The 18,956-nt window shown below is 37.2% G+C and overlaps 1 protein-coding gene across 1 annotated transcript in view; it reads right to left on the bottom strand.

Moving 5' to 3' along the window:
• Positions 1-18,537, bottom strand: part of LOC133328716 (protein lap4-like) — a 151,082-nt gene extending 132,545 nt beyond the window's left edge. The window contains exon 1 of the mRNA XM_061537260.1: positions 18,371-18,537. Coding sequence (XP_061393244.1) covers positions 18,371-18,532 — 162 coding nt within the window. The 5' untranslated portion in view covers positions 18,533-18,537. The remainder of the gene's footprint in view (positions 1-18,370) is intronic.
• Positions 18,538-18,956: the final 419 nt, after the last annotated feature.

Raw genomic sequence — 18,956 nt, 5'->3', positions numbered from 1 at the left:
TTCATCTCAATAAAAACTTACTGAACTACAGTTCTGTTGTGTTTATAAACTCCCGAACCCTGCCCTGCCTGACTCGTATATGGAGATACCCTGCACTTCGGCTCGTCAAAAAAAAATATCTGAATTTTATTCGTCTCTAAAGTCACCCGGCAGTTAAGCTCATCTATATAGCATTAGCTTGTCTAAGAGTTCTCCTTCGGCTGATCGGTTTGCCTATAAAGACCACTGCTTCAGCTCATGACCTTAGGCCCTGACCTTCCGTTCGTTTATAATGACTTTCGTCCATTCAGTTTGTCTACAAAGACTCTCTTCGGCTCGACTTTAGAAACTCCCTTCAGCTCGTCTAAAGAGACTCCTTTCAATTCGACTATAAATACCTCCTTCAGCTCGTTTTAAGAGACCCACATCAGCTTCTCTACAGATACTCCCTTCAGTTTTTTTAGAGACTTCCTTCAGATCGCCTATAGAAACTCTATTCAGCTCGTAAATAGAAAACCCCATGAGCTCCTCTACAGAGACTCTCTTCAACTTGTTTTTAGAGACTCCCTTCAGCTCGTCTATGTAGACTGACATAGTCTAGAGAATCCTTGCACATCATCTATACTATTAATATCAATTATGGAGCATCAATTCTACGTCTATCTCTATTATCCCAATAAGAGACTAGTTTAATATTCTTTAATTTATCCATATTACAGGCAGTCCTTCAGCTCGTCTATAAACATATAGTCTATAGTCATATAGTCTATAGAGGCTTTGATTCCGCTTGAGTACAGAAACTCCCTTCAGCTCGTCTATAGAGACCTGCTTCAGCTCCTCTATAATGATTTCCTTCAACACGTCTATACAGATTCCCATCCACCGGTTAATAGACCCCTTACCCCCATTTTTGAGCACCAATTCTACGTCTATATCTATATTCCCAATGAGTGACTAGTTTTATGTTCTTCCGTTTATCCAGATTTTCCATGGTTTTTCCAAATACAGAATTGTTATAAAGTTTATATAAATATTTAAGAAATGAATGAGCTGCCTTTTGTCGTTCAGTGGTATTTATTTCAATGCTAACGATGGAGGCGTCTATAGAGACGCCCATTTGCACGTTAGTTGCGTCGCCCTTCTGCTCGTCAGATCCTGGAAATAGACTCTTTCTGTTTCTCGATATAGACTCACTTAACCCTCCCTGGATTTTAGCTAGTCTATAGAAATTACTGATTATCAGTTCGTGTATAAATACTTTCTATCAGCTGATATTCAGTTCGTCTATTGAGAATCGCTGCCCTTCATCTAGTCTGTGGAGATTGCCATCAGCTCCTCTATAAAGACATTCTGTCAGCTATAATATAAATACTTCTTTCACATTGAGATTTACTCCCTATAGGTCATCTGAAGGGATGCCCACTTGCACGTTAGTTGTGTCGCCATTCTGCTCGCCCGATCCAGGAAAAATATACTTTATCTCTTTCTCGATATCGACTCACTTAACTTTGTTTGGTTAGTCTATTACGACCCCCTGTCCGTCAGCTGATATTCAGTTCGTCTATTAAGAATCACTCCCCTTCATTTAGTCTATGGAGACTGCCTTCAGCTTTTCTATAGGGACTCCCTGGTATTCACCTGTCTATAGTCCATATCGTAAACTCGTCTATGTAGACTCCCATCGACTGGTCTATGTAGACTCCTTGCAGGTCGTCTATACTATCAATATCAATTTTTGATCATCAATTCCACTTATATCTCTATATATTCCCAATGAATGACTGGTTAAATATTATTCCATTTATCCAGGTTTTCCATGATTTTTCCAAAAGCAGAATTGTTATCAAATTAAGAAATATTTAAGAAATGAATTAGCTACATTTTCCCGTTCAGTGGTATTTATTTCAATGCTAACAATGGATATGACCTATAGAAACTGTAATTTTCTCGTTAGTTGCGTCGCCCTTCAGCTCGTCAGATCCTGGAAATATACTCCTTCAGTATCTCGATAACTTCTCGGTACATTAACCCTTCCTAGTCTATACAAACTACTACAAAGCCTCTTGTCCGTCAGCTGATATTCAGCTCGTCTATTTAGAGTCGTTGCCCTTCATTTAGACTATGGAGATGGTTTATAAAGACTTCCTCCAGCTATAATATAAATACTTCCTTCAAATCATCTGTAGAGACTCCCTTTAGCTTGTATAAAGTCCACTTTCAGTCTATAGAGACTTCCTGGTATTAATGTGGCCTATAGGGACTCCCAAATAGTCTATGTAGACTCCCATCGACTGGTCTTTGTAGACTCCTTGCAGGTCCTTTATACTATCAGTATCAATTTTAATCAATTCCCAATGAGTGACTAGTTTAATGTTCTTCCGTTTATCCAGATTTTCCATGGTTTTTCCAAAAACAGAATTGTTATAAAGTTAATATAAATATTTAAGAAATGAATTAGCTGCCTTTTGTCGATTACTCCGCTCGTGGGATCCGGGAAACACACTCCTTCTGTTTCTCGATATAGACTACCTTAACCCTTCCTGGACTTCAGCTAGTCTATAGAAACTCCTTCAGCTCGCCAATAAAGATTCCCTGCACTTCAGCATCGTTTATAGAGGATCCATTCAGCTCTTATGCGGAGACTATATACAGATCGTCTTTGGAGACTCTTTCAGTTAATTTTTGGAGAATCCATTCAACTCGTCTATAGTTGAAAACGACGATAAACATGAGAATTTCTTTCTATGACTCTCAAAGTGTGGTAACGGCTGGGGAATTTCATGCTGGTATTATTATTGTTTGTTCATTAGGTCATGTGTTGCTGGAATTAAGCTGACTCGTCGTTTTTTTATTGTTACCACCAACCAAGTCTTCGTTTCTTTTTCTATTTATTATTAATTAATAATATTTCTGGGAAAGCTTCATGTTCACATTTTTTTGTGGTTGTTTTTTGATGAATGAAGAAATTATTTCTTCAGTGGTGGTAAACTCAAAAAAACGAGGTCAATTATGTGAATTATAACAATTATTTGTTTACCCAAAAGTGCTTCCAATTAACCGACATATTTTAGGTGTCTAGAATATCGATAAAAAAATTGGTCAATAATTACCTGAAATGAAAAAAGAGAAGAAAGAAAAATTTATTTATATAAAAAATTATGGTTTACAGAAAAATAAAGGCAATAAAATTGATGAAGAACTAACGAAGATTTCCAATAGAAAAATCCTATGTTTACTGAGAATAATTTCCAATAGGAAGGGGTCCCCAGTTAATGCAGACGAATGTGAACTGAGCATGTTTTCCTATAAAAAAAAATCATATGCTAAATTAAAGTTGATCACTTTATTCCGCAGCCAAAAACGAACTTTAGGTAGTGGTGTTGAAGGATTTTCAATGGATAATAAGGAATCTAAATTTTTCTATGCAACAAATACGAATATCAGTTGCGGAGGTTATATAAAAAAGACAATCGGGTCCTAATGCTGAATTTTACTTTGGAAAAAAGCATAAATCTCAGGATGACATATTTTCTATACGAAAAAATCCAAAGTTACTAAGGAGATATTTTCCATTGAATAAAAGGACTCATTAGATTGCATTTTTTCTATATAGAAATAACTTATTGTTGTTGTTTTTAAATTCGCTGTCTCCTGGTATGCCAAAAAAATATGTAAGACTTGGCACAATACAATAATAATTTTGAACTTCACCTAATTATGTCTATTATTTTAACATTTCATGGTTGTTGTTGCTGTAGTGTTTTATGTTTTTTTTCTGTTTTATTATCGTCAATTATTTCTTAGCCTTCAATTACTGTGACGACTTCGACTTCGGCAGCGCTATTGTCTCAGTGGGTTTCTGACTTGTATTTTCAAAGTTGGTTGGTGTGTTTACATTGGTGCCGCTGCGATGCATGTTATGTGACAATCATATAACAACAACAAGAAATTTGGAAAAAAAAAAACATATAAAATGTTTATGCCAATAGACTTTAGCGCGTTTAGTGAGCCAGTTGCGGAACCCCCTCTTAAAACTAAAAACATGTTGCACTACATGAGCCGCCAGCCAATAATATTGGTGTGGATTATGATGTTCATGTTTGGGAAAACTTTGAATTATGTCACCAATTTGTTGTTGTTGTTTTTGTTGGTCGCAATAATAAAGCGTAGCTGCAGCTCCATTCCGACTGTAGACAGACAGACAACAAGTATTTCAATTTCGTTTCCATGTAAGCATTTCAAATGAAATGAAATTTTATATCAATGAGATGATGACGTGATGAACATCATCAACAAGTTATTGTTGTTGTTGTCGTTTATGTGTTCTCGTGTTTGCAGTTGTTGGTTTTCAAATATACAATAATTTATTTAGTAGTTTATCCATCATCGTCATCATCAGACAACGACATTTTACTCTCGACATCAAACATGATTGTAGAGCAGGCTGTTGATATTTGTGAAGTATTTCTCATACTAGTGCATGTGGCAGTAGAACAATAACATCGAATATATAATTCAATTTTTAAATATTAAGAAAAAAAAATAAATTCTGGGAAAATATATACGCAATAGGAGCCGGAGTGGATTAGGGCGAGTCTTTATAATAGGAACAATATTTTGTTTTCTATTGGAAAAAAAACGATCTCATAGAAGGTTGTCTATAGAAGAATTTGAACTGCAGGGTGGCTATATCGATAACTTTCATGACAAATGGCTTTGTATACCAGTCTGGGAGTTCTTATTGACGAACGGAGCGTCAGGGAGATTTTATAGTCGAGCTAAAGGCCAACGAATCTTTATAGACGAGCTGAACATCGGAGAGACTCCTTTTTTACTGGCGTGCTGGAGTTCAGAGAGTCTATAGAGGCTTGCCGACAATCAACTAATCTCTTAAGATTTCATAATCGTATGGATCATGACGAACTGATCCATACGAATATGCTGACGAATTGGCAAGCCTCTATATACCTACGAGTCTATATAAACGATCTAGAGTTGATGGAGTATTCATAGACGTGTTGCATTTCAGGGAATCTTTATAGACGATCTGAAGTTCGCCGAATATACAAGTTGTAGGCAAGGGAGTCTCCATAAACGAGTGTAAAATAAGGAATTCTTTAATAATGAGCTGAGAAATTATCACAGAGTTTTCATAAAAGAGCTGACGGACAGGGAACCTTTTTTTGACAAACTGACGTTCAGGGTGTCTTTATAAACTAGCTAAAGGGAGTATATATGTAGACAACCTGAAGTGAGTCCTTAGAGACGAGCTGAAGGAAGTCTCTATAGAAGAGCGTAAGGGAGTCTCTAAAGACGAGCTGAAGTGAGATGTAAGTGTGTCCCCATTGACGAACTGAAGAAGAGCTTAAAGGTGGCTTTTATAAACGACCTGAAGAATTTTTACAGTCCCTATAGACGAGCTGAAGGGAGTCTTCTATAGACGAGCTGAAGGGAGTCTTCTATAGACGAGCTGAAGGGAGTCTTCTATAGACGAGCTGACGGGAGTCTTCTATAGACGAGCTGACGGGAGTCTTCTATAGACGAGCTGAAGGGAGTCTTCTATAGACGAGCTGAAGGGAGTCTTCTATAGACGAGCTGAAGGGAGTCTTCTATAGACGAGCTGAAGGAAGACTTCTATAGACGAGCTGAAGGGAGTCTTCTATAGACGAGCTGAGGAGAATCGCTATAGACGAGCTGAGGAGAATCGCTATAGACGAGCTGAGGAGAATCGCTATAGACGATCTGAAGGGAGTCTTTAAAGAGCACTATAGACAAGCTGAAGGTCAGTAAGTTCTCATAGATTGGCTGAAGCGAGTATCTATAGACCAGTTAAAAAATTCTAAAGCAGTTATAGATTAACTGAAAGGAGTCTTTATACAACAACCTGACTGGAGTCTCATAGACGAGCCGACATTCAGGACTTTTTCTATAGAAAAAGGTTTCTCCTCAGTAATTGCGGATTTTTTTCTATAGAAAAAAAAATGGTCCTCATTAATTGAGGACTTTTTTTCTATAGAAAAACAAATTGGTCCTCTTTAATTGAGGAAAATCGCCCTCAGTAACTGACTTTTTTTCTATAGAAAAAAAATTGGTCCTCAGTAATTGAGGAAAATCGTCCTCAGTAATTGAGGACTGTTTTTCTACAGATAAATACTCGTCCTCAGAGAATGAAATATTTTCTAAGGAAAAACCCTTTGGGAGGAAATCTGTCTCCTTATAACATTTTTCACAATCACTTTCCCTTTAAATTATAACAAAAGTTTTCCCATAATGGTCTCTCTCTCTCTCTCTCATTTGCCTAAAAATGTCATGGGAATTGTTATTCTCCACATGTCACAATGCCGTCATATCGTGTACCTCCTCTCCCATAGAACCAAATTAACTTTGCGGGGGTTTTCTACAGCAGCATTTTCCAAAGTCAAATTTTTTGCCATTCACAAAATAATTGCAGCAATTAAATTTTGGTCCGCTCTTGGTTTCCGTTCCTAGGACTACGTCTCCCCCACAAAAATGTTTCTCATTTCCGAACATAGGAAAATTTAATTTCTATTGCATTTGGCTTCGTTCGTTGTGGCACTAAATTTCATGATGAACCAACGAACAGAACGACATGAGGAAATTTTTTTTTGTGGCATTTTGTGAATGCTGAGATTATTTTAGAACTGGTTACCAAAGAGCTCTGTTAACTGTCCCATATTCCGCTAACTGCAAACGCGATTCAACAAGTGGCAATTGCTGTTGTCGTGTCGTGCTTGGCTAAACCATCGAAGTGAAAACAGTAACGACAACCCGACCCTACCGACCGACCGACCTCCTCCCACCCACCACACACACATGACATCAGTTTAACAAAATAGCTGAAGCGTTTTACGTATCAACAGAGGCCATGAGAAAATAATGTTGGGAGTGAGAGGGTTTGTGGGTTCGCTTGTGGATTGACGATTAGGGGTACAGATTTGGTGGCATTTCCTTAAATGTTTATGTGTTTTTAAATAACCTCACAAAAATCGACAAAACCTAAATTTTCATCACGAGAAAATAACTGGAATTTTTTCCTCCCAGACTTGACATTATTTTAATGGTCATTTCCACCAAGGTTGCCTACTCTTTGGGATTTATAACATGGAGTAGAACTAAAGGCTTTTCAAGCACGTACCCTTCGCTGAACACCATCAGCCACCTCCATTGGCGAAACAATTGATTTAGTTTCAAAGAAAACATGTTTCTGTCTGCCGATATAATCTAATAATGACCCCATTTTCCTGGTGTCGTTCACTATACAGTGCTGTCAACTTACTGCCATTTTTTGTCGAGGACTTGGATGATGTTGTCCATATACTAGTAGTTTACAACATGGCCCTAGTTCGCTGCTAGTCAACATGTTTTCATAATCTTGTTTCATTAGATCATGTTGACTGTCGGCCTCTATAGCGAAGGTCATTAGGTTTGTGTTCTGGAATATTGAACAAAAGGCAACAACAGTAACTGCATTACATTTTATACTATTGGGAGGAGGTGTTTTAGTCAATCCTTAATGATGTTATATTGCCGTGTATGTGTATTAGAAAATTAAGGATACGCCTGTGATGTAAATAAATTTATTACTAGGATAAATAATTCAAAACTGAGAATTTTTTTCTATAGAAAAAATGTCCTCATTTACTGAGGACGAATTTTTTTCTATAGCAAAAAAAGTCCTCAATTACTGAGGACGAACTTTATTTTGTAGAAACAATACCTTAATTACTGAAGGCGATTATTTTCTATAGAAAAAAGTCCTCATTAACTAAGGGATAATTTTTTCTATAGAAAAAATCCTCATTAGCTGAGGACGATGAAAAAAAAGTCCTCATTAATTGAGGAAAATATTTTTCTATAGAAATCTTCATAAATTGAGGACGATTTTTTTTTCTATAGCAAAATAAGTCCTCAATTACTGAGGACAAACCTTTTTCTATAGAAAAAGTCCTCAATGTCGGCTCGTCTATGAGACTCCAGTAAGGTTGTTGTATAGCGACTCCTTTCAGTTAGTCTATAACCGCTTCAGATTTTTTAACTGGTCTATAGATACTCGCTTCAGCCAGTCTATGAGAACTTACTGCCCTTCAGCTCTATATATCTATAGTGGTCTATAAAGATTCCCATCCGCTCGTCTATAAAGATTCCAATCCGCTCGTCTATAGAGATTCCAATCCGCTCGTCTATAGAAGACTCCCTTCAGCTCGTCTATAGAAGACTCCCGTCAGCTCGTCTATAGAAGACTCCCGTCAGCTCGTCTATAGAAGACTCCCTTCAGCTCGTCTATAGAAGACTCCCTTCAGCTCGTCTATAGAAGACTCCCTTCAGCTCGTCTAAAGACTCTCCTTCAGCTCGTCTATACTCTGAGAAGACTCCCTTCAGCTCGTCTATAGAGACTCCCTTCAGCTATCTATAGAAGACTCCCTTCAGCTCGTCTATAGAAGACTCCCTTCAGCTCGTCTTCATAAAAGACTCCCTTCAGCTCGTCTATAGAAGACTCCCTTCAGCTCGTCTATATAGAGACTCCCTTCAGCTCGTCTATAGAGACTCCCTTCAGCTCGTCTATAGAGACTCCCTTCAGCTCGTCTATAGAGAATCCCTTCAGCTCGTCTATAAAAGACTCCCTTCAGCTCGTCTATAGAAGCATCCCTTCAGCTCGTCTATAAAAGACTCCCTTCAGCTCGTCTATAGAAGACTCCCTTCAGCTCGTCTATAGAAGACTCCCTTCAGCTCTTCTATATATTCCCTTCAGCTCACCTATAGAGATTCCCTTCAGCACGTCTATAGAAGAAGACTCCCTTCAGCACGTCTATAGAAGAAGACTCCCTTCAGCACGTCTATAGAAGAAGACTCCCTTCAGCTCGTCTATAGAAGAAGACTCCCTTCAGCTCGTCTATAGAAGACTCCCTTCAGCTCGTCTATAGAAGACTCCCTTCAGCTCGTCTATAGAAGACTCCCTTCAGCTCGTCTATAGAAGACTCCCTTCAGCTCGTCTATAGAAGACTCCCTTCAGCTCGTCTATAGATGACTCCCTTCAGCTCGTCTATGAAGACTCCCTTCAGCTCGTATAAAAATACTCCCTTCAGCTCGTCTATGAAGACTCCCTTCAGCTCTTCTATTGACTCCCTTCAGCTCTTCTATAGATTCCCTTCAGCTCACCTATAGAGATTCCCTTCAGCTCTTCTATAAAAAGAATCCCTTCAGCTCACCTATAGAGATTCCCTTCAGCTCTTCCATAGACTCCCTTCAGCTCTTCTATAAAAAGACTCCCTTTAGCTTACCTATAGAGATTCCCTTCAACTCCTATATATTTTTGTACAATAAAAATTCTATTAAGTAGATAAATTTCGTGAGCTTATATGGTCTACGAAGTAAGTTATCTAATTTGATGTTCGTATTTTGTTTTCTTTATTACGTTTCGTAGTTCAGCTGGTTAGACAGGTTGATTTGTTGAACAGTGCCGCACCTTAGATCTACGATCGAAATACAAGTGCGATCCACCATATGTGGTCGTCGTCGTATGTCAATAGATTTTTATGATTATTATCTTGTCTACCAAGCTCCTCCGAATGAATCTACAGCAGCAAGCTGTAAAACAATAGTCAGCGAATGACTGTACACAATTTGTATTAAATCACATCGCCCAGACAATTATCATGTTACATATCTCTCATTCATTGTGGCTTAATTGTCCAACTACCGTTCAGTTATGTTCATTTCCACTGGTCCACATGTCCGATGTATCTCAATTAAATTACTCATACGTAACGTATATATAAATCACTTTTATTTGCTGAAAACTTTTTTATCTATGATCTATGTTTTTGTTTATTTTTTAGCTTTTTTCTATTTCCCTCTCTTTTCTGCTGAATGTAAACAAAGCACATGATCAGCGAGTGGAGATTGCTTTTTTTAAAAGGTGTGCCCCATTTTATTACCGGTAAAATTTATAATCCATGCCGGTGAGTAGGAAATTTGTTGTTATTGTCTCTTGCCGGCCATTCAAGTTCAGTGGCCAAAAACAACGACCATTTCATTGAAAGACTAAAAGAATGGTTGCTGTTGCTCTGTTTTTTTGTTTTTGCAAAGAATGACTTTGAGTGGAAGATTGTTGATCTCTGATTAGAGAGGAAATTACATGGTAACATTGCTATTTTTTATTTAATGGCATTCCCATTGAATTAAACCATCCGGCATATCCGGCAGAGACCATCAATTAACAAATGATGTAAAATTCTAAATATAAAGAACTGGGGCTGACATCTAAACATGTACATTTGTGTGTGATGGAAAATATAGGAAGATAAAGAGAAAATGTTGTCCACAGAACAAAAATTTCCTGAGTATTGGAGGCCATTTTCTGTAGGAAAAACTTGTCCTTAGTTTTCTTACCTTTTTATCGTAATTATTACAAAATATAATTGCTAATACTGAAATTAAGAACTTGCCAGAAGCCCACTGTGACCGCATCATCGGAAGACCACAGCACCATAAACAGAATTGCCCTTAGAGATAGCGGACTGAATATCCACTTGAAACACTACCACCCTAGAAACAATGAACAAAGATCACCTCAACTATGCTTAACGAGAAAAACTACTTATACACCTAACTGTCCGATCGCATTTAAGTACCCTACAGAAATCCCGCCCCTTCATTTGTTATACCCATACTTGCTTCCCGTTCTCGGTCATCCAACACTCACATAAATCCGTCTGGAATTGTCCTTTGTCACTGTCTGTCTATATATGCCTCCAACTACTAACAATACACTCCTGCAGCGCCGCCTATTATCCCCCACCATAAGATCAGAAGGCCTGGGCCAATCATATTTATCCAGGTTGTATTTGATAGCATAACACCTAACTTCGATAGCATAACACGCTAACATGACAACCCACTCACACGAAATGAACTTATTCTGACCTAACACAGTCGAGCTGACTTTTCAGAATACGGTGAACCATAATTTACACCGGCAAAGATCACACCAAGATATGTATGTATATGCTTCCAGTACTCTGTCATACCACACTTCCATTAATCCTTCTGGGATAGTCCTTCTTTAGAAGTACTTAAGTCGAAGGAAAGTCTGGCCGGTCCAATACAAATGTCGTATTACGAATAAATTTGCACGACACTCCTGCAGCACCGCTTATTATCCCCCACCATCAGATCAGAAGGCCTGGACCAATCATCTTTATCCAGTATTTAATAGCATAACACCTAACTTTGAGATCGAGTGGCACGGCGTCACACTGCGAACACGCTAACATGACGGCCCGCTGGGATAGTCCTTCTTTAGCTGTACTTAAGTCGAAGTGATAGTCTGGCCGGTCCAATACAAATGTTGTATTACGAATAAATTCACACGTCACCCTTCCTTTGTCTATCCAACTAGTCCACCACTTACTAACAACACAGTCCCGCAAGGTAATGTTGTACGTCCTGTTATCCCCGTTCATCAGATCAATAGGCCTGGGCCAATCATATTTAAACAGATTTTTAGTTGATAGTTCTACATCTCACTTCAAGATAAAGCGGCACGGTGCCAAGCAGCACTTGTAAATCACTCGGGGATACAGCGCGGCACTCTGGCAGACACGTGGCCGTGAAAGAAGCTTCTTCCGACCTAACACAGTCGAATCGACTTTGCAACATACCGGTGAATCATAAATTGCACGGGCAAAGACCATGAGCCGCCCGTAGAAAATCAGAACGTAAGCCGAAGCGAATGTATGGCCGGGTCCAATACAAACGTTGCGTTACGATTAAATTCGTACGTCACCCTAACTTTGTCACTGTCCGCCCATTTAGTCACAGACTAGACCACAGACTAATCAAGCAATCTTTGATAATAGTGTTGTTGTAAACATGCAACGTATCCGTGGATATAGTGCGACACACTGACAAACACACTGCCACGAAATGAGCTTCTTCTGACCCAAGAAAGTTGAACTGATTCCACCTACTAACAACACGCTCCTGAAGGAGCTTTGTGCTATTAACAACGTACTGCTGAAGGATAGTAATGTACCGACTTTTATCCCCGACCATTATATCAGAAGGCCTAGGCCAATCATTTTTATCCTGTTTGTATTTGATAGCCCAACATCTTACTTCAATATTAAGTGGCACGTCGCCAAGCTGTACTCGTAACTCAATCGTGAGTACAGTGCGACACACTGCAAAACACAATAACATGACAACCCTCTTACACGAAAAGAACTTCTACTGATCTAACACAGTCGAACTAGCTTTGTACCGTACCGTACCGGTGAACCTAAGTTGCACGCACAAATAACACACCCATACGTCGCGTCACGAGAAAATTCGTACGTCACCCTGACTATGTCACTGTCCGTCCATCATCCACCTACTAAAAACACGCCGCTGAAGGATAGTGCTGTACCGGCTATTATCCTCATAAACCAGATCAGAAGTCCTGATCATCTCTATCCAGCTAAAAGTCACGCTTAAGCTTCTATTTGGTAGTCCTACATCTTACTTCAAGATCAAGCGGCACAGCGCCAAGCATAACTTGATACAATGAGACATACTGGCGCACACGCTAACATGACAACCTGCTGACACGATTGGAAATTCTTCAGACCTAATACATCTGCTTAAGCTCCAATCAGTCCACAAAACACGCTGGATTTTACAAATTGCGGCCAGTTTCTGTTTCAACCGATAAAAGTGTACAAGGAAATTCATTATTTCCCAAAAAAGAACTCGAGAATAATCCTTTATCCTGACATTGAGATTCTTCTGACAATAAGATACACTGGCAACATTCAGAAGCCCTCATATCGTTGGAATGTAAAGTCTGTTCAAGATCCAATTGAAGGTGCCAACCTGTCAATTTGTCTTTCAGCCGATCAAAGTGTACAGGGAAATTAATTTTCTCGGATGTAGTTCTTCAGGCCATAAGATACACGGGCAACATACAGAACCAAACACATCGTTCCCATAGAAAGTCTTTTAAGCTACAATCGATCTGCAAAAGGTGCCAACTTTTCAGTTTCTCTTTTAACCGATCAAAGTGTACAAGGAAATTCATTCTCTCGGACATAGTTATTCTCCCCAAAAAGAACACGAGGAGTGTAATCCTTTATCTTGACCAGAAATGAGATACTTCTGACAATAAGATACACGGCCAACATATAGAACCCCATATATCGTTCGCAGGGAAAGTCTATTTAAGCTCCAATCGGTTCCCAAAAAAAAGCTTGAAGGTGCCAACTTCTGTTAGTTTCTCTTTCAATCGATTAAAGTGTACAAGGAAAGGCATTCTCCCGGACATAGTTATTCCCTACAAAGGAGACCGAAATAATCCTTTATTTTTTGTTGGTGGCAAAGAAGAACAAATAAAAGAAAAAAACATAATAAAGATAATTGCTGCTTATATGTATTTTGGTTGTTTGCACCAAGGAATTTCTAAGACTTCCTTGCGTTGCCGCCGTTCCCCATACGGACAGACAGATAACATTTTGAACAACCCTTAAGCTACAAGTCGCTGCGAAAAAGGAAGTTTGCAACATTTCAGACGTGATTTTATCCTTCTTGTTAGATAAACTCAAATGTAATTTTCGCACCAATGAAAGAACATTTAAAGTTGAAGGGCTGGCGGCAGACGCATTTCATTATGTCTATCTGTCTGTATGGCCTATGATTCAATGGTAGAACCATAACGAGCTTGTTTCTTTTTAAATTTCATCCTTTAAGTATCTTATCATGTTTAATTATGAAACGATTATAAAAGAGTTTATAATCAACCCCAAGCATAACAGGTTTGCATCAGGACAATGAACTTTGGTAGTAAGAAGAAGACATATATCTTTTACAAGAACTTGGGGATTATTAAAAAAACTGTAGTGGTGATAAAAGGTCATAGACCTTAAAAATTAAAAAAAATCATTTACTGTTGATGATTTTTTCTCCAAAAACCCTTAAATAAATGATTTTTCTTTGAATAAATGATCTATCGAAAACAAATAATCAATTTCCGCTTCTATTTTCAAAACTGCTTAAATGTTTTGACATTCAAATTCCATGTTATGGAATTTATAGGCCACACTCAGCAAAGATCACGGGGCACGTGAATTAGTTGGCGGCATTTGAAAGAGAAACAAAAATGAATTATCAAAAAATTAACTACTAAATAGCCGACAAAATATTGCTGCAGCAAGTGGCATTGATGTTTGCTGCTCTAGAAACAGAAAAAAGAAAATGTTGCATAAAACACTCAACTGCTGACTGCCACCACTTGCACCATATTTTCTGTTTTCTGATGGGGGGAGAGAGCAGTACACACTCGTGCTGCTGCTAACAGCCACCGCCATTGTTTCAAGTGGTGAAAAATGTTTAACGTTTTTTTCGATTTTCATTCATTCTACAGCTACATTGCAGATGCAGCTGTTGCGGCAGCTCTTGTTGTAATTATATTGAAGTTTTAATTAAGTATTTCCTTTGCCATTTAACTCTTCTCTTTTGGATTGTGCCACCATACCAAAAAAAAAAAAAAAAAAAAAAAAAAAAAATAAAAGAAAAACGCCACACAATGGCAGGAAAAATATATATTTTTTTTTTTTTGGTTGTTAATAATTGAATGAGGGGGCAAAAGTAAAGAAACATTTTTTCAATTTTCTTTTCCTCTACTTGCAACGAGTTGTAGTCCGTTTACCAAGAATATATGACATGGAGAACCCCATGTTGCTTTGCTTTATTTCCTTTTCAAAGAATGAAAATGCATTTTCATGTAATATCATAAATATTAAGTAGATCGGGAACGCTTTTAAGTAACTGAAGATTTTTTGTGTAGAGAAAACGGATTCCATAGATAAAAGTCATCCTCAATTTCTGAGGATTTTTTATCTATAGAAAAGTTATCGTCAAAATGATTTCATTAAAGGATTCCGAATTAAATGTAATATATAATTTTCAATTCGAAGTGAATGAGAATTATGATATCATTAAGATCAACTACACTAAAGACCAAATTACAAAGTCTTATGTTATGTCTTTCATGAAGAAATCAGATCACTGACGATAAAGAAATTTTACAATAACAGTCCAATGGAAAATACCCTGAATATATCGTCAAACCCTCATGCTGCAAAGAAATACAATATCCACTAGAACAACCAAAAAACAGGAGAAGAAGATTTATCACCGGAAGTTGTGAATGAAGTGAATGAGAATTACGATATTCTACATCAACTACACTAAATACCAAATTACAAAGTCTTATGTTATGTCTTTCTTAAAGAAATCAGTAACGACAGAAACGCCACTGAAGATATTTACAATAACAGTCCAAAGTAAAATACCCTGAAAATATCGTGAAACCTTCAAGCTGCAAAGAAATAGAATATCCACTAGAAGAACCAAAAAGTAACAAGGCAGCAAGAGAATATGATTTATCACCGGAATTTGTCTATAGATAAAAGTCATACCTAAAAAACATCTCACATAATGTATAATTTTCAATTCGAAGTGAATGAGAATTATGATATCATTAAGATCAGCTGCACTAAAGACCACATTACAAAGTCTTATGTTATGTCTTTCTTGAAGAAATCAGTAACAACAGAAACACCACTGAAAATAACGAAATGACAATAACATTCCAATGGAAAATACCCTAAATATATATCGCGGAACCTTCAAGCTGCAAAGAAATAGATTATCCACTAAAAGGACCAAAAAGTAACATGGAAGCAGGAGAAGATGATTTATCGGTGGAAGCTCTCTATATATAAAAGTTATACCTAAAAACCTTTTCATTATGGATGTTTAATTTAATTTGAACTTCCATAATGAAAAGGTTTTTAGATATGACTTTTATATATAGGGAGCTTCCGCCGATAAATCATCTTCTCCTGCTTCCAAGTTCCATATAGTTTTCAATTCGAAATGACTGCGAATTATCACCTCAATTATTAAGTTCTGAAGAAATCATTAACGATGGAAAAGCCACTAAAATAACGAACTGTACAATAGCAGTCTAATGGATAATATCCTGAATATATCGTGTAACCCATGACGTTACAACGAAATGAAAGGTCCAATACATCGAATAAAAAGTAACAAAACAATAAGAAAATATGGTTTATCACTGGAAGTTCTCATATAGAAAAAAGTCATGGTCAAAAATATTTCAATAACGGATTCCGAATTAAATGTAATGTATAATTTTCTATTCAAAGTGAATGAGAATTATGATCTCATGAATGAAGATAAACGGCAATGAAGACCAAATTACAAAGTCTTATGTTAAGTTTTTTCTGAAGGAGTTAGTAACGACAGAAACGCCACTGAAAATAACGAAATGTACAATAGCAGTGTAATGGAAAATACTCTGAATATATTGTGTAACCCATAAGTTTTTAGCGAAATAAAAGATCCAATAGGACAAATAGAAAATAGCAAAGCAGGAGGACAAGATGGTTTATCGCTATAGAATAAAGTCATCCTTCAAAATAATTCAATAACGGATTCCGAATTAAATGTAATATATAATTTTCAATTCAAAGTGAATGAGAATTATGATCCCATTAATCAAGAAATAAAATATCAAATAGAAAGACTAAAAAGTAACAAAGCAGCAGGAGAAGATGGTTTTTTGCCGGAACCACAAAAAATATAAAACTAAACTGCAGCTGAGTTACTTCGACCTCATTTCATATCAGCTTGGGAGCAAGAAATACCGCATCCAACGTGGCGTATTTCTTCCTTCCGCTGTGAAGTTACCAAAACATGGCAATTTAAATGATTGTAACAATTGGAAAGGCTAGTGTTTCAGATCAAATAGAAGATGTGTATACCACACCAACACTCTACGGGCTGCTGAAGACGACTTGTTCCTTCTTGCCATAGAAAAAAACTTAAGTAACTGAGGCATTTTTTCCATTCAAAAAAATGTGAACTCATTGATATATTTTTTATATGAAAATTCGTCCTCATTAGCCTGAGATTTTTTTATAGGAAAAACAGTATTTTTTAAATAAAAGTCATCCTAAGTTACTGAGGTCAGATTATTTTCTATAGAAAAAAGCCATCATCAGTTAATAAGGTGGAATTTTTTTCTATAGAAAAATACCTGTTTTACTGAGTTTGACTTCTTTTACTAAGAAAATGCCTTAGTTATTAATGTCGTATTTTTTATTAAAAATATCCAAAGTTACTATGGTCGGATTTTTTCAATAGAAATAAATGCTTCAATTACTGAATTAGCTGACGCCATTTTATTGAAAATATCACATTTAATGAAGACTTGAAGATCCTTTCTGACATGCCTTGTCGACAGCTACACTATCCTGATCTTTGGTTTGTCAAATTCTCATTGGTTTTGTTTCGGTTTATCCTACTCTTCTGCTGATATCGGTGGTGGATTATCTCCGAGGATTTTATTCAATTTGTATTCTTTAGTGGGCTCCTCAGTTGCATCAGTGTGAATATATATGTCATTTCTGTTTGAATGGTGTGTTTCTACGGGACCTCTTCTTCCTCTCCACATTACAAAGATCCATCCTGACGCACATGAAGGATATTCTTTGTATCAGTGTGAATACAATTCGATCCAGTTTGTTCGGTCAGTTGATAAATAGGATCTCTTTGTATGTCAGAACCTTTATTTCTTTATGACTGGGCTTTGGATGGCTATCGATTTATGGTGATTTGAAGCACGCCTTCTATAGCATTCAAACAAAAAATATCTTAGTTACTGAGACATGATTTGTTCCTATAGAAAAATTACTGAGGTCGATTTTTTTTCGTGAGTTATTTATACTATTTCGAGTCAAGCTTAATGAGCTAAGTTTTACAATAAAAAGGAAAGCCAGGAGAACCCACGTGCCCACTCGTTTCACCGTTGGTTAAGCGGTTCATCAGCCACATAGCCCTGGCTTTTCAAAGGTCGTATGTTGATAACTTGTATTTATTTCGCCCTGATGCGAACTTTGCACATGCAAATTAAATTCAAATTTGCCAATGTTCGACATTTGTCTTCATTCTAGAAACAATCCTTATCAAAGCAGATTTTTGTTGTAGCGATGGATAATTTATCCGCAACACCTACAATTGCTTTCTCAGAACGTTAAGTGATCTGACAACATTTTGTGTTGCTCTTGAGGACCTAAGTTCGAACCCGTGCTCAGATGAATTAATTTTTGTTATTTGAATTTTTCCTTGTAAGGGCAGTAACCATTAAAAAATACCTCAGTTACATTACTTTTTAGGTAATATGTAAAACTTAGTGCAGTGCTAAGATTATTTAGAAACTCTGATAGACTTCGCCATCATCGTCGACTGTAGATTTTGCACTCAATTATTTACATTTTTTATTTAAAATTAAAAGACCTGTACTCACCTTCGGTAAATCACGTATGTGATTCGCATCTAAGAATAATTCCTCCAATGTACGCGAATAGCGTAAAATCTCTTCGGGTACTGTCGGCAGTGAGCAATGGCGTTTGTCCACAAACTCGACCTGGCGATTACAGCCTTTAAATATTGGAATGCACTTGAACATATTGGCGGCGGCCGATTGATAACGACGGCGGCGACAGCAAAGTTGTTAACGATTATGAACGACGACAAATGACGAAACAAAACGAAATAGCGAACGCGTCTTAACGAAAACACGACAACGCGAAAACAGCGACGATAACGACAACGACCACGATAACAATATTATTTTTTCAACGTTTAACGGCGACGAACGCGATTGAGACACACACAGGACGTTAGAGACAAAGACACTTTTGCTTGAAGGAATTGTAAAAAATTTACACTTTTTTCTGGTTGCTCGCTCTGGATAGGATGAAGAGGATAGTGCGATAGACAGAGAGAATGACAAACAAATGTCGTTTTTTTTCTTTTTGTTCGATTTTCGATCGATAACTTAGTTGATCTTCAAGATGTATATGTATATGAGTAGATAGGATTAAGTTATG

This window comes from Musca vetustissima, unplaced genomic scaffold (assembly GCF_032173495.1).
Source record: "Musca vetustissima isolate MV318-11 ecotype Yass unplaced genomic scaffold, APGP_CSIRO_Mvet_v1 utg21219, whole genome shotgun sequence".
Taxonomy (NCBI): domain Eukaryota; kingdom Metazoa; phylum Arthropoda; class Insecta; order Diptera; family Muscidae; genus Musca; species Musca vetustissima.
Note: the sequence above shows the minus strand (reverse complement) of the source record. Positions and strands in the feature narration are given on the sequence as shown.